Genomic DNA, 22,030 nt, shown 5'->3' with positions numbered 1-22,030 from the left:
TGTTAGGATCACTGCTTTTTCTGTTCCTAATCAAATGCCTCTGTTGAATTTATTCTCCATTGTAGGAGGTCAAGACCAGAGGATTACATGGTAATATATAATATATAAGCAAAACATTTGGACTCTTTTAAAATTGTAGAAAAGATCCCCCCCATATTGATAGCCTCCACCAATATAATAAGTTATAACCACAAAGTGATTACTTGAATAAAGATATATTTCTAAGCAACTTTACTGGGTTCTAAATGTATTCACTTGCACACCACAGTCCCTGTATAAGCTGTAATGGATTATGTGTGCACTGCTCTGCAGGAATATCATGTAACAAATTAACTGATTGCGTCTGGGGGCTTAACTTATTCTTTCCTCCTCAACTGGTGACTGGTGCTATAAAAACTGAGAGTGCTAACTATAGTGTAGGCCCAGTACAGAAGCAGTACTATTTCAACCTTATGATTCTGTACTTGGTTATCCTCACCTGATCAGGATGTCTGATCATGTGATTTCAATTTCTCTATCTTGCACCCTGTGTATTTGTGATCAAAATTATTCACTGTTTCATGTTATGCCACTTTACCTAGTCATTTATTTTTCTCACAATGATCCACTGAGGATTGTTTCATGTGAACTGGGTCCTTTCCAATTTCTGGTGCTATACAGAAATCAAGTGTGTTGCCTTGGTGGTGCAGCTTCTACCACTACCTCTGAAGCGGTTGCAGAGATGTACCGTAGCAGTTATAGCTATCCACTTAGAGAAGGCAATTTCTAGGTTGCTGCATCTCTGGGGTCACTGAAAGCATTTTGTTACTCCCAAATTACCTTATCACTGATAATTGACCATTTTACATATTCACTCTATATATAATTGTTATAAACAATTTTGATTTTAAAAGAGGCACAGTTTTGAGTAGTAAAGCTTCTGCCTACTTCTTAAAGTACTTGAATGTAAAATAAGTTAATGCTTTAGACTGTTTTTTGTTTTGTTTTTTGTTAGTGGCAGATCATCCCAACAGAAACTGCATTCTGAACTGACAAATTCTTCAGTTGTAGTAGCAGGTAACTAACATCATTCTAAATAAGCCAATTGCTTTGTATAAATAAGTAATCCATTTTTGCCATATTTGCTGTTTAAAAAGAGCTGTGTCACAGGACCTATATGTGGTGGTGTCTCAACAAATAGCTAGGGTTTGAGAGCAATTTTAGTATTAAAATTCTCATAATGAAAATAACTTCCTTCTCCTCTTCCTGTGTATTGCTTCATTATCTTCAGTGGAACATGTGTAGATATCCTATCTTGCTAATTCTGGTGAAATAACCTTTAAATCATATAAGGTGCTTCATCTCTCTTCCTCCTCCTTTAATTATCAAGGATTATTTTTAGAACACTTTATACATGCATATATTTTCTGAAGACTGGTCAGAAACCCACAAATTAGATCCAGGTTTTGTACCTGTCAGTTTCTATTAGCCAATAGGAATTTGGTTGTGGTAAATATGCACATTTTAAAATAAAATTGCAAAACAAATTATTTTGGACTCAACCATCAGATACAAAATTTCCCATGTCTAGTTGATGCAAAAAATATTTTTCCTTATTCTTCCTTAGTTTCCAGGCTAGTATTACCACAGGGTGGACAGGGGTACTGTAGGTCACTCTCCCATGGGATACTGAAAGAGCTATTTGTGTATTTATTGAATTTTTAGATTTGTATCCTGCCTTTTCACTCAAAAATGAGACTCAGTGCAGCTGTCAAGACTAAACAAAGTACAATTAAAACATACAAAAATTCAAATACTGAAAAATAATTGAATTAAAGCATGATTTAAATATAATTTTAAATGAGGAAGAAAAGTATTCATATGGATTGCGGCCCTTCTTCAGCAACCTATCACTTACCAGAAGCTCAAAGCCCTATAGTTATTGCAGGTTCTCTGCAGGCTCAGAGGAGATTATCATATGGGAAACGGGAACAAAACCCATCCTTATCCCATCCAAGACAGAGATCACATGAAAGACATTCACACATTTGCACTGATCCTGTCATTCAACTGTCAGTGAAGTGGAATTGTATTAACGGGTTTTTCCATTAATGCAAAATGAAGGGCAAGGACAGAACAATTCCACCTCACTGATGGGACAGTGACAGGTTCAGCGCAATGTCAATTGCAGTCATTTACACTTCCCAGTTGGGACAAAGTCTGGATCAGCTCAACATCGTCTGAAAGTCCTTTCCGCGATCATGCAGGGAAGAAGGATGGGAAAAGGATGAGACAAGGAAGTTGGAGATAGGTCACCCATTTATAATACAAGGCACCATCATTCATGGCATCCTAATGCACGTTATAACAAGCATATGAAGAGATCAATACCTAGTGGCCTGAACTTTTCATCATCTCAAATCATCCACCCTTCTCTTCAAGAAAGTGGTCTCTGTGGCATGTCACGTATCCAGCCTCATATTTCATGACACTCTTATGAAATACCCCAGTGTTGCTGATTTTTTTGTGTGTGTGGGGGGGTGTAATTCCTATGGGAAACCCCACCATGCTGCTTTTGGATGCCTGATACTGTTGAGCATTTTATGTCCATGCCAGCATGGGTAGAAATGAATTTATAGGTATGCCTCTCACACTAAACTTTGAGACACCCACACCTCAACGACCATTTTCTATTAATGCCTTAAAATCACATACTGACCCAGTGCTCATTCAGAGCACAAAACACTAGCAAGTATTTGAGATGGCCTAAAGCTTCTAGTAGGTGCGTCACTGCAATTCCACATTGGCCTTTATTTGCATGAGGACACGTTTGACAGTATCTTGCAGTCAAAACATTGGACTGGCTCCAAACATGCCACAAGATTGCTTCTTGTTATGTGCCTTGAGGATGACTCTGTCTTATGGTGATCCTGTCCTAGGCTTTCTTGGTGAGATTCATTCATAGGAGATTTGCTATTGCTTGCCTCTAAAGCTGAGATAGCATGATGTCCCCAAGGTCACCTAATGGGTTTCTGTGGCTAAGAGATTTCAGAAATACTTATGAAGAAAATATTTTGTTGCCCAGATTCATTCCAGGATCTATGCCTGTGATGGCGAACCTATGGCATACATGCCAGAGGTGGCACATGATGCCATTTGGTCCTGCACCCAGCAAAGAGAAGGTGTAACAGGTGTGTGCAACTGTTCCTCCTCCTCCCAGACCTTTCCTAGCCACCATCTTCAGAGACAGATGGAGGCTGGGAAAGGCACCGGGGTGGAGGGAGTCCCACTCTGGAAGTCCCACTCCCAGCCCTGGGTAACATCTGGTGCCAGAAAAACTTTTAGTTCAGGCACTCGACTCCAAAAAGGTTTGCCATCACTGATCTATGCTAACCCTTCTCCATACGTCAGCTGTGTTGTTTCACCTATGCCTTATCAATTTATTATTCACCCTAGGGAGGGCACTGTAATGGAGTTTGTGCAAGATGGCTCAGACTCTTTTTTAGGTGGGAAATAGGTAGGTGGTGGTGGATAAAGGGGCAGTTAAGAAGGCCTGATGAAACGACAGGAGGAAAATTTTGCAGAGCAAGAAAGAAATGAACATGTGAGAATGGTAATTACTAGAATGAGGAAGAGAAAGGCAAGGTTTTCAAATTGCCTGCTATCTTTTAATGCTCAGTGAAGCAATCAGAAGACAGCAGGTTGTGGAAATACTGGCACAGCAGCTGAGACTGGATTCAAACTGGATACTAGTATGGACAGTGCTGTAAAAAGGTGAACTACTGTGGCTTCTCCTGGCTGTAGTCTGCACCCCAATCTTTCTTGGTTGCTATGCCTACCATAATTGTGCAAAGTGATTCATCCAGAGTAACTGACACTCCTTGGCTTTGTACTTGCAAGTGGAAATACTGTTTAGAATCTCATTCCAACCACATAGAATGATTTTGAATGAAGTAATAGACAATAGTGTTAAGACATCATTAAAGAAATTGAAGCTAGACGGGATTAAATGAATAGTGATGCAGGTCAGCCCATGAAAAATAGCAGAATTGGCTTTTTCAGATCACTTGAAGAGAAGTATAATTTTTCATATATGTATATATTTTGCAGGAAAGAAAGTACACAAAATTTTGTCTACAATGGAATTAAGATCTAAATCACGATCTTCTGGCCCTTTGTTGTTGCCTCCGAAGTATAAAACACAGGTGATAACTTCAATGATCATAGGTTGCTTTGTATACATTTCAGATGGTACTACCACATATTTATAGCCACTCTGTCTGGGAGCTGAAACTTATTCCAACACACTGGAAACAGGACAACATTCTACACCATGTTTGATGGCTTTATGCTAGCTTTGGGGCTCGAAGGAGTCCATGTGGCACACACCCTTGCTTTCCCTCCCTTTTATACTAGTTCCCACCCACCCCAGCAATATCACCACTCTCTGCCTAATAACAGGGCCACCCCTGATTAAACCACAATACCAGTTTTCCTGGTTTCTGTATTAACTGGAAGGCTTTTGTCCCAATGGATGCTTGGCAGGGATAACCACAACTACCTTCACCATGAGTCATGGTAGTGAAATTCTTCAAGCAAAGTGTGTGTTTTTTTAAATTTGTTTGCAGGCAATTAAGAAAACTATTTTCTTTTGGTGTGCATGTTTCGATAGTCACATGCTGTAGTGACACATTCCTGTTTATTGATAAATCTAGACAAGAAGTGGGAGAACAATTCCACTTGACAAAACTTGAACCTGCTACTTTTGAATAAACATAGGACCATCCCATGGTTTCTCAGACTAGAAAGCTAGTATTCATGTCTGCTAGTTTATTTTAACCTGGGATTATAATTGATTAATTGTCCATCTTGGGCAGGTTTTCTGTACATGTCACTTTAGCCAAACATTGGCAATTAATAGTATGCGCTGGAGAAATACTTACAGAGCATGTTAGGGGTATGTGTATAACTTTCTCCATCATGGGCAGCTCATGGATTATGTGGAGGCATTCCCACCCCTGTCTCCACATTTCTGAGTGAAGCAACTCTTTGTACCCAGTATCCAAGCTCCCTGTATCCTGCTTGCTGATTTTACCTCCAGTTCTGCACCTTGGTGCTGCCAACTTCCCTACCACTACCTAGACTTATTTCTGTTATGTAGATGATGGGGAAGATGGTTTGGGAATACACTAGGTGACGAGGAAAGATGCTGAGTTATGCTAGTGTTAACTATGTGCTAACATAATGTTCCTCATCTTATTGTAGACGGATGAGCAACAGTCCAAGAAAATGAAGTGCAGGGGGGAAATGAATTACAAAAGCAAAATAGACAGGTCTTCTTCCTTATACTTTACTTTTTTTTACAGAGTTCAGCTGGAAAAAGCAAGCCAGACATAGCTTGCAGAAATCCAGCTGAAAATGTAGCCTCAAAAGAACAAGATGCTAAAATGGTAAGTGGTTTTCTTGTAGTATTTGACCACTAGGGTTATGGCAATGGGGAAGGTTGAACTGAACAGTGGTGTAGGAAGTGATAACATGAAAGATGTCCATTGACAAAGCATTTAATGTACTGGCACTGTGAAATGTATTCTCATTTTTGTGTGCTATTAATGCACAATGGAAATTTCATGCAGGTATATTTCCTCTAAGATCAGTCAAGGCTGAGCTAGTTTTGTTCCTTAATGTCAGATTGAAAGATTATGAGCACCTTGTTTTAGGTGTGTTTTTGGTAGCTTCTGCTTTAACTATATTGTAATCCTACCATTTCTAATAGAAGTACAGTAATACATATGTTCTAGATTAAAATACTCTGGAAATCTGAAAAAAATAAATAAAAAGGTGGTCTGATAATAGCAAGTACATTTCTGTATCACTTATCAGTGCACTTAAGCACTTCCTAAGCGGTTTACAAAGTGTAAGCTAATAACCCCCAACAATCTGGATACTTACTTTAGCCACCTCAGAAGGATGCAAGCCTGAGTCAAGCTTGAGCCCTTTTGTCGGTATTGAACTCGCAACCTTACGGTTTGTGAGTGAGTGACTGCAGTACAGGCATTTAACCACTGCACCACCAAGGCTCCTTATAATGATTCAAGATTTATAATAAATAGGATTTGTTGTTTAGTGATTAGAAATTGTATCAGAAAGCAGATTTTCATAATAAATTTCCTATTTTAAAGCTGAGACTGGATGCCCAGGTTTCAGAGGTAGCCAGGAGTGTGTTTACACACTTAAAGCCAATACACTAGCTTTGCCCATTCCTGGAGATGTTAGATGGCAACACATGCCTTGATTATATCCAGTTGGAATTACTGTAATGCTATCTACATGGGACTGCCTCTAGAAATTCTTTCGAAACTTCAGCGAGTCCAAATTCCGTGGTCAGATTGCTAACTGGCACTGGGTATAAAGAAAATAACTCCACTGGCTACTGGTCTGTTTTCAAGGATGTTCACTGTAAAGTATTTAACTATATCTGAAATTGACATTTATTACAAAATTGAGCACATTGATATCTGTAAAATCCACCATTCTGTCATACCTTTGTGTGACCAAGAAGTAGACCACAGAATGGGTCTAAGCAGACTGTAGCATATGAAGCTGCTAGCTTGGTAATAAACTATATTTTACACATGCCATATTTTGTTGCTTTTGAATGAAATCATTATTGTTAAAAACAGTGTCAGACTACACTGACGGAATGGAGTTCATGAATCCAAGCCTCACATTCTTCACCATTAGCTCTACTAGCTAGGGTTGATGGGAGCTGCAGTCCAACAACTTGTAGAGGGGGGCAACTTTTGCATTTTCCACTTACTGTTACATATAAACTGACCTACATCCCTAGTATAGAGTTAATTAGTCTACACCCAACTTTGTTTTTCAGCAAGAGCAAACTGAGGCCAAGATATAGGGGCCATTGAATCAATGTGTCCAATCTTTACTCTGGATTTCTTTATAGGCAGTGGTTTTACCATTGCTGGCCAGCTAGTCAGTACTAATAATGTGTTTTGAGGCAAATTCTTGCACAATGCAACAGTCTGTCACCATAACTCCTACCAGCCATAGACAGCATTACGGACACGTTGGATTATAATTTTACCATACCAGTGAGTATGACCGCTGACCACACAGGATGAGACTTATGAAATTGTAGTCCAAAGCATTTGGAAGGTACCAACTTGAAGGAACATAGTCCAGAGAATGGATTTCTCCTCTCTCCTGCTGCCCACCCCCCTTATCTAGTACCTAACCCTCATCATTTAATAGACTCCAGGAAAATGCAGGTTAACTTAATTTGGATTTTAAAAACCATTCTGGAAAAAGGTTCTTAGCAAAAAAAAATGTCCACTTGACATTCTGTTGTTTTTTTAAATGAAGTTAAAAGTATGTGGTGATAGATGAGAGTTCTTAGAGAATCCAGTTATCTGTGTCAAAAGGATTTCTGCCATGTGAAGGAATTAAATTAGACATCAAGATACAAATAGACATGAGTTTCAGGTAGATTGATATTTCTGCATGAATGAAATGAAGTATTTTCCAATTAACAGCAGCCCTAGCAATTTGCTTGTGATAAGATTATTTGCCTGTATATAGGAGATCAGTTCCAGATCAGTGAACCTAGGAAGGAATAGAGAAGTCCTAGCAAGTACAGCATTTCTACAACCAGAAGAAGTAGAGGTTAGTGAAATATGTTTAACAAATATCTCACGATTAAGTTTGGACTTTGGTTACTATTCATTGTTTTTTATTTTTTAAGTGGAATTAATATGTGTGTATATGTGTATGTATGTATAATATGTTTAAAGTTCGATCTTGCTGTTGCTTCTGGTTTCAAATAGATTGCAAAATCAGTTTCAATAACAGCTAGCAACATTTAATTTATTCACATAAATATCTGGCTTTTGAAACATTTCTCAGAATGTATTCAAAAGGCTATAATAACATATTTTACAAAGAGAACAACTTCCATACTGGAAGAAAAAGTACATATTTAGAGTGAAAATAGCAGATTTAGAAATGAATGATTCAGCTTTTGAATGAATGGTGAAAATGCTTACTGATTACATTTTCACACATTTTTATATATATAGGAAAAATAGTACAGCTAACCTCAACAAAATAGTACAACTAAGTTCACTGACTGTTATTCAACAAATTTATTTCTGTGTTATTGTCTAAACATAGCTAAACATTATCCCTCTGCACAAACTTCTATTTTATTTTTACAATAGCTCTGTGAAGGATGGGTTAGTCTTGATTTTGAAAGAAAGAGAGAATGAAAAATTGAGAGAGAGAGACTGACTTATCAAAGATAAACTTTATAGTTGCGTGGGAGTTAGCTGAGGTGTACCCAATCCAAGTCTCCTCTGTCCAATAGTGCACACTGGCAGTATTGTTTGCATGATTGATATTTATACATTCAGGGATAGTGAGCAACTACATTCAGTTTTTACCCAGCTCATAAAGATAAGCATACTTTTTACTCCCTTCTGATTTATAACTATAATTACCTTAGAGTTATGGAAGTATCTGGGGGGGATGAGATGGGACTGAGTGACCAATTACAGTAATGTAATGGCAAAGGAACACTGTCTATCATTCTTTGTCAAGATCCATATCAGGCACACAGGCTGAGGGAGGAACTTCATCTAGATGTTTCCTAGAGTTAATAGAGGAGCTTACTACTTTATAACAATTCCTTGTATTTTTGTCTTGCTTTGGTATAGCTGGACTTGTCATCAGTGCACAAAGGCTCCCTCAGTGAAGATTTCTTACCAAACACAAATAGTGTATATGTCAATTCAGAAGAAATTGTTCCTGCAACCCTGTCTCCAAAACAGACGATTTATCAGGTTATATGCCTATTACTTACATTTCTACCTTTGTTGCATTGCTAACCTAAAATATTTTAAGACTGTTCTTGCATTTTAAAAAAGTAGTCAAAGTATACTAGCACCACAAATAACTTCACCACTCAAAAATTCCCTATGCTTGACTTATGAATACAGATATAATAATTAAAGAAAAATTGAAGTGTGTATTTTTAGTCAGAAGCCTTAAATCCAAATATTAATCTTAGATTAGACTCATTTAATCAATACAAACTTGATAGAGTCATAGAATATTAGGGTTGGAAGAGATCCAGAACCATTTAGTTCAACTCCTTGCTATGCAAAAATATACAACTAAAGCACTCCTGAAAGATGTCCACCCAATCCCTGTTGAAAAACCACCATCCTCTGAGACAGTCCATTCCAATATCAAACTACTCTTATAGTTAACAAGCTCTTCCTAATGTTTAGGTCAAATCTTTTTCTTTTTCTTTCTTTCTTTCTTTCTTCCTTCCTTTCTTTCATTTTTTAATTTTTTAATTTGTTTTAATATTTATTTATTTATTTATTTATTTATTTATTTATTTATTTATTTATTGTAATTTGAATTTATTGGTTCATGTTCTAGTCCCTGGAGCAAAAGAAAGCAAACTTGCGCCATCTTCTACATGACATCCCTTCAGATACCTCAAGATAGCTATCATATCAGCTCTCAGACTTCTCTTCTCTAAGCTAAACATACCTAGCTCCCTAGCTGTTCCTGATAAGGCCTGATCTCCAGACCTTTTATATCTTGGTTGCACTTCTCAGGTCTCATTCCAGTTTGTCAATATCCTTCTGTGGTGTCCAGAATTGGACCAGGAGAAGTATGACCAAAGCAGAATAGAGTGGCATTACTTCTTTTGATCCTGACACTACTGTTGATGCAGTCCAGAATTTCATTGCCTTTTTGCTGCTGTATCACACTGTTTACTCATGTCTAGCTTGTTATGTAATAGGATCCCTAGATCCTTTTTACATTCAAGCCAGAGATCATCCATGCTATGTTTGTGCATTTCATTTTTCCTGCCTAATAATAAATAATAATAAAAATAAAACTTTTATTTCTATCCCGCTTTTCTGTAGCAAGATAATCAAAGCAGCTACCAACTAAAACATACCTAGATGTAGTATCTTACATTTATCCCTATTGAAATTCATTTTGTTAGCTTTGGCCCAGCTCTCTAATCTGCCATGGTAATTTTGAATGCTGATCTTGTCCTCTGTAGTATTAGTTATGCCCCCTAATTTGGTGTCAACTGCAAATTTGATACGTGTGCTTTCTATTCCATCATCTAAGTCAAACAACACCAGGCTGAGGAAAGAATCCTGAAACACCCCTCTTCTCCTCCAGGAGGAAAAGCAACAGTTGGTAAGCATTCTCTTGGTTAGGTCTGTCAACCAATTTCTTACTTTATTTATACCCCACTTGTCAGCCAGAAAATCTCCCAAAGAAGTTTACAAATTGTTAGTTTGACAGTTCCGTGCCCTCAAGGTTACAATCTAAATAAAACATAACAACAAGGAAAAGGGAATGGCAGTGGAAGAAGTTATTAATTCTATTTGATTTTGCCTGTTCTTCTTTCCCTCTGAGGCCACAGCACTTGCAGTTGGGATGGAAGGAGAGTCTTTCCTTGGTTGTTGGGCATAGGTATGATGGATCTGTGCCTGCCTGCCTGCCTGCCTGCCTGCCTGCCTGTTCTTCTATCCCTTTGAGACCACACCAGTAGCCCTTGGGATAGAGAGAAGACCTGCCATCAGATCCACCTGTCTGTAGCACTGTCTAGTCCACAATTCTCCCATTAACCTGAAAAAATATTATGAGAACTTGTCAAATGCCTCTGTGAAATCAAGATATACTATGCCCACAGCAATCCTCGATCTGCCATGCTGTTGACATTATCAAAAAAGAGAGAGCAAAAGATAAAATTAGTTAGCATTCTTTGTTTTTGATAAATCCATACTGGCTCTTAGTAATCACAGCATCCCTTTCTAGATATGCATAGACCGATCTGTTCTGGTCAGTAAAGCCTTAGGTCTTCTTTTTGGCCTTTCTGAAGATGGGGACAACATTTGCCCTTTGCTAGGACTTCTCCTGTTCTCCAAGAATTCTCAAAGAGATTACACCTGCAAATTTCTTTTGGACTCTTGGGTGCTGTTAACCCAGTCCTGGAGACTTGAATTCCCTTATAGCTAGGTATTCCTTTACTACTATCATATATACTCATCTATAATTCGACAAATTTATGACAAAAAAAGACCCCCAAATCCTGGGATGACTCTTCTATGGGTTAATATGGTAATACGATGGCAGCTCTTTCAGATTTCTCTGCCCATGTGGTGGGGAGAGCAGTTTCTCTCTCTCCTCAGCTGTTGAGGAACCAGAGACATTCTCATCTTTCACTTTTCTGACTTTCTCCCCTATAAGTACTGGCTATTCTTTAGTATTCCTTTTTGGTGGTTAGTGAAATACTGATTTCCCCCTTCTTCAGCTTCATATCTCTCTTAAATCTCAGATAATCTGAAAGTTCTCTGTACGTGTTCAGAGAAGATGCCAGCCACAGCTGCTGGCAAAACATTATGAATAAACTCTTCTAGAACACAGCCTCATAGCCCAAAAACCCACAAAAAACTTAGGAAAGTTGGTGCTAACTGCCTTTGAGCTGATCTTAACTCACGGCAACCCTGTGGATGAGACATCTCCAAGACTCCCTATCTTCCGCTTCTCTGCTTAGGTCTTGCAAATTCATACCTGTGACCTCCTTTATAGAGTCCATCCATCTAGCATGTGGTCTTTCTTTCTACATCCTGCCACTGTTCCCATCTTGTAGTATGGAGGTACCATTGATTCAATCGGTCTCCTTTTTCTGGAATTAGTAATGATTTAGGCTGAGTCAATTTTCATTCTTTTGATTTGCTCCCACCAGCTGCATCTGCAGGATCCAGGTGAACTGGAAGTGATGCACTGTCACTTCTACCTAACACGTTTGGCCAATTTCTGCTGTTTTCAGCCTCAGGTAAATTAAGCTGCCACATTTGCTATAGTTTAGGCATATCTGGACAATTTAAGGCAAAAAGAAAATCTCAAAAATTGGTCCAGGAAATTTGGGGAAAAAAAATTTTTTTGGTCAGGTTGAGGGATATGGGGATCTGCGGGGGGGTTCTCCAAAAGTGGGACCTATGTGCAGCCCATGGGCCACACTTTCCCTACTCCTGATTTATACCATGCGACAATCTGGGATTTTTTCTGACTTCACAATTTGTATGAAGGATACATTTACTGGGTCAATCAAATTGTACACTTTCATCTGCTTGAACAGGGTTGCTCAGGTCTGTCTGTATAACACATTTTATATAGTATTTTTAGTATTTCTTTGTTTACTTATTCCACACCTTGTTTTAAAAAACAATTGCAAAACTGAAGTGCTCTTATATCACTGACAAAATGAGTTCTAATTATTTAACAGCATCTGCTATAAACTTACCAAAACATCCACATACACCCTTGCTTGACATGGGATTGGAAGACATATGCTCGTACTGAACATAGTTAAATAGCTTCCAAACTAGCTCACTTAGGACATTACTAAGGTAACCTGTGATTACACCAGAAAAGAAGTGGTATTGGCCATACTCATCACATGATGATGCTTCCAACCTGTAGCTGTGCAGTTCCCAACCTGTCCCTTTTCATTGACAGGGGAAACTGACCAATGGCCTGTCGAGCATGCAATCCCCAGGGTACAAATGTCACTCCTGGGGCAGTTGCATGATTGCAAGCCATGTGCTGTCAGTGTCCCCTCCTCCCTCCTGTCCATCCTCCCATTCAATATTCATGATTACCTTTAGTACCTTTAACTTTTTTTCTATTTCTTTCCTTTCCTTTGACAATTGTGGTACTAGAGTTCCAGAAATGAGAAAATAAATAAGGGAAAAATAATTCCTCAAAGACATGCTATTTAGAGCATAAGCAAGGGAGACAGTGTTAAGAGAGCTCAGTGGTTAAATGCTGGTACTGCAGCCACTCACTCACAGTTGCAAAGTTGTGAATTCGATACCAGTGAGGGGGGCTCCAGTGTTGACACAGCCTGGCATCTGAGTATCCAGCTTATTGGGGGCAATTAGCTTACACATTGTAAACTGCTTAGGGAGTGCTTAAGTGCACTGATAAGTGGTATAGAAATGTACTTGCTATATTGCCATTACTATTGCTAAGGGAGAGGCAAAAAGAAAGCGCAATGGCGCGGTACTGGCTCCAGGTGCACGAGTGAGAGGAGGTTGATAAAGAGTGCCCTGAAAGCAGTATATTCTTTATGGTATCTGAATTCACACAACTGGATATTCCTGCACCTGCGTAGAAATACTTAGTTGTGTAGATTCACAAATGACCACTCTAAGAACTACAGTTACAGGTGTGCAACCTGTCTTTCCCATTTTTTAAATTATGGTATTTATACCCCGCCCTTCAGCCCTAATGGCTATCAGAGTGGCTTACAATTATTATTCTTAATTAGACGGTTCCCTGCCCTCAGGCTTACAATCTAAAAGACACAACACAAAAGGAGAAGGGAATGGTGGAGGGAAAGGGGATGAGGTCCAGTGGTTCTTCTCTCCCTCTGAGGCCTTGACCAAGGCAGATGGACTGGAGGGGAGGGCTCAGCTTCTTCAGGCTAGCCCTGATGGAGCTGGGCTGCCTGTTCACTCCCTCGTAGGCTGGAAGATGACAGTTATGGAGGGAGGAGCCTCTTTCTTCAGGCTAGCCCTAATGGAGCTGGGCTGCCTGTTCACTCCCTCGTAGGCTGGAAGATGACAGTTATGGAGGGAAGAGCCTCTTTCTTCAGGCTAGCCCTGATGGAACTGGGCTCCTTGTTCACTCCCTCGTAGGCTGGAAGATGACAGTTATGGAGGGAGGAGCCTCTTTCTTCAGGCTAGCCCTGATGGGGCTGGGCGGACTGTTCACTCCCTCACAGGCCAGAGGATGGCAGTTATGGAGGGAGGAGCCTCTTTCTTCAGGCTAGCCCTGATGGAGCTGGGCCTGTCTGGTGAATACATTTTATTTTTTGTAGAGTCACTGCTGCGAGAACAGGGTTTGAGCAGAGGAGTCCTTACTCTAAACTTGTGGCCTTTGTTAGATATAATGGTAAAACTATGGTTCATTGTTATGTGAATGAGACACAGCAAGTCAACAAGCTTTTAACTAGGACATTCCTGCTTCTTTTCTCTGGCAAAGCTCATGGACAAATTTTGTTTAGTTTCTAAATAGATACTAAAGCTTCCATTGTTTCTCATTACACTTAAGCTTCAGGGAACTATAGTTTGTTCAGACAAGCCTAAATCAAAATGGGATTACGATCCTGGTTTGTTCTCAAAACAGCAGTTTAAATATATCAGAGCTGCCCCAATATAATGTTTCAGATCTTTTCCTCACAGTCATTCTGCAGCCTGTGTGCTCAAGGCTTTGGTAAATACTATGTAACCAAATTACATGAAAATGTACTAGTTTAGTATTTGTTACTGATGCAGTGTGAGATCAAAACTTTGTTCAGTTATGGATAACTGATTGTCATGTGTTCTTCCATTCTTCCAGTATTTATGTAACCCACCAGAAATCTGCTCTATCATTAAAGCTTCACCAGGATTTAGACCACTGAAAGTTCTCCAACATCCACTGAATAAAAAAGAATTATTCTTTCCACCAGGATCAAGTGAAGGTAAAGGGAATACATAATATTTATTGATGAGAATGCCTTAAATAGACGAGAGGCACTGGGTCCAGAAATACATGTTAGAATATAGACAATGCCATCTCAGTTTGATTCTTGGTAAGAATCCAGACTCAGAGTATATATTTCTGGAATTAGAAATAATGCTGGATTGTGGTTTAGCTTCACATTCTTGATCAGCAGTGGTACCTTCATTCTCTGAAGATGCCAGCCACAGATGCTGGTGAAATGTCAGGAAATAAGCCCTTCTAAAACATGGCTACATAGCCTGAAGAACCCACAAAAAGCTACTTGCTAGATAGTTTGAGGTGAATCGTGTTCTCTAAACACCATTTCTATTACTACTACTATTACTACTAATAAAATTTATTTGTATCCCGCCCCTCTGAGAACAATCGGGGTGGCTAACAAGATAAAAATACAAAACATATCAAATCCCTAGTACCCTCCCCCTATTAAAAAGGTATTAAATCTAGTAGAGAATTAAAACCATACAAGTTACTGAAAATGAGAGCGACTGTAAATTAGCGTAGAAGGTTTAATAACTCTAATTATATTGACCTGTAACAGACTGCCAAAATAAAGCTGCTTCAGGTCTCTTTGGAGGTATGCTGTTTAAATGATGCATGCAGAAGAATCTGGAAGCTGCACCAAAGCTGCACTCCAGTGCTTAGGAATGGAGTGTGGCCTTGGCGCGACTTCCAGACTCTTAGGACCCATGCATCATTTAAATAGCATACCTCCAAAGAGACCCGAAGCAGCTTTATTTTGGCAGTCTGTAACAGGCCATTGATAAGTAAATACAGATGCTGGTGCTGAAACTGAAAAGCACATTGGTTTATTTCTCCTTAAGTCTTTTTCTTGTTTTTTGGTTTTATAACAGGCTAATAAATAATAAAAAAAACCAAAATGAATAGAGATCCTTTGCTATTGTGGGGTTTTATTCTCTTGTGTTGTATGGATTTTATTGCTGTAAGCCACCTCAATCTTGTTGAAGAGATGAGATAGAAATAATAATAATAAGAAGAAGAAGGTAAAGGTAGTCCCTTGATATGAATGTCTGGCTGTAACCAACTGTATGGGGTAGTGCTCATCTCTGTTATTAAGCCAAAGAACCATCATTGTCTGAGGACTGCTCTGGTGTTCATGTGGCCAGCATGACTGCACTGAATGCTGTTACCCACCAAAGTGGTACCTATCTATCTACTTGCATTTGCATGCTTTTGAACTGCTAGGTTGGCAGAAGCTGGGATTAGTGACAGGAGCTCACTCCATCATGCAGCCCTCAGGCCTTGAACTGTCAACCTTCTGATCTTGTGTTTGTCAGAATTGGCATCTTAACCACTAAGCCACTGCATCCCTATTTGCTGTTAAGGGTGAGCATAAACCTAAGTGTGTTTAAAGTCCATATTGTGCTATATCTTCATTAGGTTAACCAAAAAAAGCAACAAATATCATTTCTATATATTGGAACCAAAGTTTATCAAGTAAAAATGTTTTTTTTTAATGTGATGGTGCAAAGTGTTGATGTAGTCTTCAGATGGTATGTGAGGAAGAATATGCAGATAATTAACTTAGGTTAACTAGGATATCACCTAGGATATCACCTTCAATGTCTTGGGCTTGCCAGGTACAAGAAAAGGAATGCCAACAGAGCAATAAAATTTTGATTCTCCATTTGAGAATATAAAAGACACCCTTGAAACTTCAAGCCTGATGTGTAGCTTCTGATATGTTTAAGTTTTCAGATTACTATAAAGTCCCCCTGAGTATTAATAGTGTGCTGTACATATCACTTCTTTTAACAGAGATACAAATTAAAATCCTGACTCTTTATTGTTAAAATGCATTTCTAGCAAAAAATGGAATTGAGATTATTTTGTGAACGCAAACTCATGTTTTTCAGATATTATTACAAGCCCAGAAAACTGTACAAACAGAAGGCACAACAGTAAGCAAAAAAATAAAAGCAAAAAGTGACTTAGTCCTAGCTGAATGAATGGGACTGATGTTCTCAATGTATTTATGCCATGTAGATTTCAATATTTATTTTGAGCTCTCTGAAGAGTATATATATAACACTTATGGCTTAATATTATAAACTGTACTGAATTATTTATTAATATTATAAAAGTTTGTAAAACAGTTGCTTGGGAATGCAATTGACTTCCAAAAACCTTATTTTTGCAGTTTTAGCAGCTGTTATTTCAGTGATACAGGTTAAAATGTTTATATAGTTAGCTTGTTTAAAAAAAGAGAGAGACAGAAATGGGATATTAAGAAAAGTAAGATGAAGCTGAACTGAATATTTGGATTTTGTTAAGTCTGAATGTTTAAATATATTTTTGAAGATTACTGTAAGAAAAATATTCAAGATTTTTTGTATTATGACAAGAATAAAATTCAACTATTATGAGTTACCAGTACAGTGTGTGTCTAGTTTATGTCACTCACCTGTATAGCTACTAAGATCTTCATGTTTATTTACATTTATTTATTGTGTTTTCAAATATGTACAGAATGTGTGGTTATGCCTTCAAATTGCCTGTGAATTTCACAGGGTTTTCTTAGGCAAGGAATACTTGGAGGTAGTTTTGCCAGTTCTTTTCCTGAAATATAGCCTATAGCAACTGGTATTTGTTGGCAGTCTCCCATCCAAGTCCTAACCAGGTCTGATCTGCTTAGCTTCCAATATCTGACAGAATCTTGTGCCTTCAGGATATTTAGGCCATCTGGGGCAGGTCTGGGTTGATCACTGCAAAGATGAAGTGCTTGGCGAGAAAGTCCCCAGCACTGAGCATACTTTTCATTAGTTCTCAGCAAGATGTATTGGTATAATCCCAGAACCCAGTTAAACTGAAGTGCTTGGATTTAAGACAATAGAAGACAATTGTATCTATTGTAGATCCTACACCTTTACCTTAACTAGGCTTGTGAAACTGGGTAGAATGTAAGCATGGATATGAATTTTTAACTGTTAATGCTTTTATGCAACATGTAATAAATATATTTGGAAAAATTAGATGGATTTTGTTAGTGCCATATTTTTAATAACCTATTTATAACCTATTTCCAAGATTAATTCATAATCTAATTTCAGACAGATTTTGCCCAGAATCTAATATGGCTGTCCTGTTTGATTAAACTATTTTGTCATCCAAAGGGATTCCTTCCACAGCCTCCCTGTTTGGCCTCAAAACTTGCTTCCGAGGGCTACGAAATCCTCCAAGGCAGCTTTTTTGGGAAGTGCAGAGTTGCAGGCAGTGGAGGTAGGGGGTGAACCAAATCTCATTGCAATAGTGGTTGGGTGCTAACATGATGCTGGATTTAGGCCCCTTGGCCTAGTTACAGATTTTGAGAAAGTAGCCTCAGTGTATTTCTTATTTTAAAGAAAAATATGTCCTATTACTGTTTTTAATATACATATATCTTGATCTATAACTTTTTAACATATTAAAATATTGTGGTGAGCCATGTGAAGGATGTCTGGTGAAGGTTTTGTATTACAAAGACAGTTTGTAATTTTGCAGCAAGTAATATTAAATGGAAAATGCAGGCAAGGGGGAGATTTATCTTACAATCTTCATTTTGTTTAAAATGGAAACCCATTTCCACCTATATGGATCCTTTTTACCTTCGCAACCTCCAGTGGTCACTGGAGGATCCTTCCGAATGACATTTTATCCCATAGTTGCCCTGCTTTGTCCCAAAGTTGCACCACTTTTGTCACTAACTACCTGCTGCTTCTTTTCATTTCCTGCTGTTTCTTCCTGATTCCCAACCCACATGCCATGATTCTTCCCATGCCTCCTTGTTCTTTATTCCACCCAACCCCACCCCACCCCCATTTACTCTCTGTAAAGTAATACAGTGTAGGGAAGCTTTTGGACCTATATAACAGGTGAATTGCCTTTCCTGGAGGCTTCCAGGACAGGCAATTTATCTTTTTTCCTATCAGAAGAAGGGCAGTCTAGGAAGTTTGCATTGCTGGAAAACAGCCTTGGGCCTATACTTTGCCCATCCCTACCTTAGCACTATGAGACCAGGCGCAGATATTTAACTTACATTTTTACACAGTCTACAGCTTTGGTGCTAAACCACATTTGAGCTCTTGGAGGAGAGCAGCCAATTTGCATGACCCTTCAATATTTAGAAGGTTTCTTTGACAATACTCACAAGCCCTTCTTGTCTCCTGCCAGCCTCTCCCAATCCAAGCTGGCAATGCCAAAGATTTCCTGGTGGCATGACCAACTCCAGCCCACTCATTTTTTTTTGGGGGGGGGGGCTGACTTTTTAAGCACTAAGCTTAAAAGTATTTTTTATAAAATCATGACCATCACCTTGCTCACATAGGAGATTAACCCAATGTTCTGGTGGTAATTACAGTCTCTGTCCCTTTCTTGGGATCAGTAGGCATATTGTGTGTTTCAGTCTGTGTTTTCTTTTCCACACTTTGTTTTCTTTTTCATTCTTTGGCAGATTTTTGTTAGAATTTGAATGATTTCCATCTTTACAGCTTGAAAAAGCTCTATTGGTATGCCATCTGTTCCTGATAATTTATTTCTCTTGAGTTCTTTGAGAGCATCATTCACTTCACTTTCTAAATGAAAGTTCTTGGTGAAAAGTTTCTTACTTGAAGGAATCTGTCATCTTTTCATTTGTTTTACATAGTTCTTCAGTATGTTGTTTATCTTTTTATAGTGTCTTGGTTGTATAATGAATTCACCAGTTGATCATTCAACATTGCTACTGTTCGTTAAAAATTTCCTATCTTGTGTGGATATGCTTCACATTGTCTAATTGTTGATATTATCAGTTCATAATCTGTGCCACAATCTATATCTGGTCTTGTTTTTGCAGAGAAAATAGACCTCTGTCTTCTGCTTCCAGTTACTGTAGTCTGTTGGTTTTCTATATCAGCCACATCTGTTCACTTGCCAGAAGAATGTGTTTGTAAGAAACAAACCAATAGCCTTACAAACATTGACAAAGTGGCTTCCTGCTTCATTTCGTGATCCTAGGTCAGGGGTCGGCAAACTACAGCCCGCGGGCCCGATCCAGCCCACCGAGGCCTTGGGACTGGCCCCAGCCTGGTCCTGCCGCTGATTGCCGCCCCTATCCCAGCAGCCCCCGGGACATTCCCGCTTTTGGGGGACCCCGGTCCGCCCCGGCCCGGTTCCCCCCATCCAGGGACCTTAGTTCTCTCGCATAAGCGGTGTAGCCTTTGGCGGCGGGCAAGGGGGAGTAAGCGGGGGCAAGGGGGGAAAGCAGGGGCAAGGGGGCAAGTGGCAGGCAAGGGGGAGCAAGCGGGGGAAAGGGGGGCAAGGGGGGAATTGTCTATAGAAGCTTCAGAACATGCATTTATATTAACATTTTTTAAAAAATCAGCAATTTTTTTTCCGTGTCCTCAATTTTTTTAAAAAAAGTGTCCTCCATTTGAAAACTTTGTCCTACATTTGTCCCGGTTTGGAGGGCCTGACTTATGGCAACCCTACGCTCCCCCCCACAGCTTCCGCGCCACTCCGGGTGCCATTTGGTGTTCTAAAATGGCGACCGAAGTCTCGTGTGACCTTTCCCGTTGCGGGGCAGGATGGGAAAGGTCACCTGAGACTTTGCCGCCATTTTAGAACACAGCGGCGGGCCTATAGGAGGCCCATTGCGGTTGCCGGAGCCCTCCAGCAGGGCTCCAGCGGCCGCAGCGGGCCTGTATTGTATATGTTCCCATTTTGTTTTTTACTTCAAAATATGATGTGTGCAATGTATGTAGGAATTATTTTTATTATTTATTTATTTATTTAGATTTATTTAAAAATATTTAATTATTTATTTTTTGGCTTCAGCCCCCCAGTTGTCTGAGGGACAGCAACCCGGCCCCCGGCTCAAAAAGGTTGCCTACCCCTGCCCTAGGTCATGTTCTCTTACAATAATTTGTTCTGATTTGTTTCTTACTTTTGCATTCTAATGTGATTATGAGCACATCCTGTTTTGGTGTGTATTTAATTTCTCCTGGACACAATACAGAATCTTTTGATTTCTTCCTTTTCTGCTCTGTAGTCACAGCATAAACTACAGGTTTTCCATGAAGTTTTTGCTATTCAATCACACTTGGTAGTCTTAGGGGCTTGTAGCGTCTGTATGCCATACCCCCAAGCTGTCTGGACACTGGCTTTTCATTCTGGTGTGTTTCCCCACTATGTTATTTTCTCATCAGCACATATCTTCAAATGTGTTTGAAGGGACTCCTCTCTCCCCTGGGGTGGGTATGGTTGTTCATGTGTTACAGTGTTATCCTGAAGACCTTGAATAAATGCAAAAAGGCTTTTTTTCCCAAGTTGAATGCCAAATGCTGGTGTCTGAAACAGGTGATAAGTTCTAACATTCCCCAGAAAGAAATGTAGGGAATTTATTCCTCTTGAGCTGTATCACAGAGTGATTGTTGCAGCTGCAACTGCATGGCTTCAGAATATCATCCCAGAATATCATACCTTGTCAGTCTTGTTCATGATTGTGCTTAGATATCAACAGAATAGTCTGAAAAACAGATTATTACATTCATTCCACTTCTTTCTGAAGACAAAGGACTTTATCACATGAGGCAGTAAATCACAATTGAAGCAGGATAATTGTGTTTTTGGCTTATCACAGAATGTTGTTCCTCTTTTGTTGTTCTCCTGGTACAACACAGTTTAGAAAGCATTTATTTTCATTAATTCAAAAATTATGTTAATGTCATCCTTTCCTGCTACTATTCTGCTACCATTTGAAGTGCAGTAATTCAATTCCACTTTAATGCTGATTTTCGGAATTCAGTGGGTGGGCTTTAGGTGTGGCTTAGGTGCTCTTTGCTTACCAGTGATCACGAGAGAAGCAGAAGGGGTGCATTTTTCCATTGGATTTCCTTTCAGTTGGCAAAGTAATTGATAAACTTTTAAACTGTTTTCTCTATAGAAAAAAAATGCAGTTAGCAAATACCCCCCCCCCCGCCCATTACAGCTAAGTAGCCCAGTTCAGAGTCTCTCTCACACACTCACACGTAGAAATGTAAGTGCAAAAAAAGTTTTTAAAATGAATTTATTTCATTAAAAAAGCTTTGGACTTGATTAATCACTGACAGATTAATCACTACTTTAGCTGTTGGTTTCCACCTGTCAGTGATTATTCAAATCTATACCAAATCAGGATTCCCCAGGACACAAAGGCCTTTCTTAAATGTAAGACTGTTTTAATTTCATTTTATATTTGGGGGGAGGAATTCTGTGTGTGTGTGTGTGCCAAACTAGGAAAAGGGGTTGGGATAATGGAGATTATCACACGCAGATAGGCACATAATTGCTCCCCCATCCATGACAGTGATCACACAAAAGCCTTTCATAACATAGCACTGATCTTGTCATTATCCTGTCATTGAAGCAGCAGTGCATTAACACAAACTACCATTAATACAAAATGCCAGGC

The 22,030-nt window shown here is 39.1% G+C and overlaps 1 protein-coding gene across 9 annotated transcripts in view; it reads left to right on the top strand.

The window, feature by feature from the left end:
- Positions 1–16,946, top strand: part of MEIKIN (meiotic kinetochore factor) — a 35,801-nt gene extending 18,855 nt beyond the window's left edge. For 3 of the 9 annotated variants that reach the window (XM_089530530.1, XM_089530521.1, XM_089530511.1), the window contains exons 8-16: positions 66–90; positions 995–1,056; positions 4,090–4,184; positions 5,346–5,429; positions 7,576–7,659; positions 8,709–8,834; positions 11,780–11,869; positions 14,440–14,563; positions 16,482–16,946. In XM_089530530.1, the coding sequence (XP_089386656.1) occupies positions 66–90; positions 995–1,056; positions 4,090–4,184; positions 5,346–5,429; positions 7,576–7,659; positions 8,709–8,834; positions 11,780–11,869; positions 14,440–14,563; positions 16,482–16,555 (764 nt within the window). In that variant the 3' untranslated portion in view covers positions 16,556–16,946. Of the gene's footprint in view, positions 1–65; positions 91–994; positions 1,057–4,089; positions 4,185–5,345; positions 5,430–7,575; positions 7,660–8,708; positions 8,835–10,152; positions 10,225–11,779; positions 11,870–14,439; positions 14,564–16,481 lie in introns of those variants that run through there. The other 6 variants (XM_089530582.1, XM_089530548.1, XM_089530538.1 and 3 more) reach the window with 5 other exon arrangements.
- The last annotated feature ends 5,084 nt before the right edge of the window (positions 16,947–22,030 follow it).

The sequence above is a fragment of the Sceloporus occidentalis genome, unplaced genomic scaffold (assembly GCF_023333645.1).
Source record: "Sceloporus occidentalis isolate IW3139 unplaced genomic scaffold, rSceOcc1.0.p SCAF_1, whole genome shotgun sequence".
Taxonomy (NCBI): Eukaryota; Metazoa; Chordata; class Lepidosauria; order Squamata; family Phrynosomatidae; genus Sceloporus; species Sceloporus occidentalis.
Note: the sequence above shows the minus strand (reverse complement) of the source record. Positions and strands in the feature narration are given on the sequence as shown.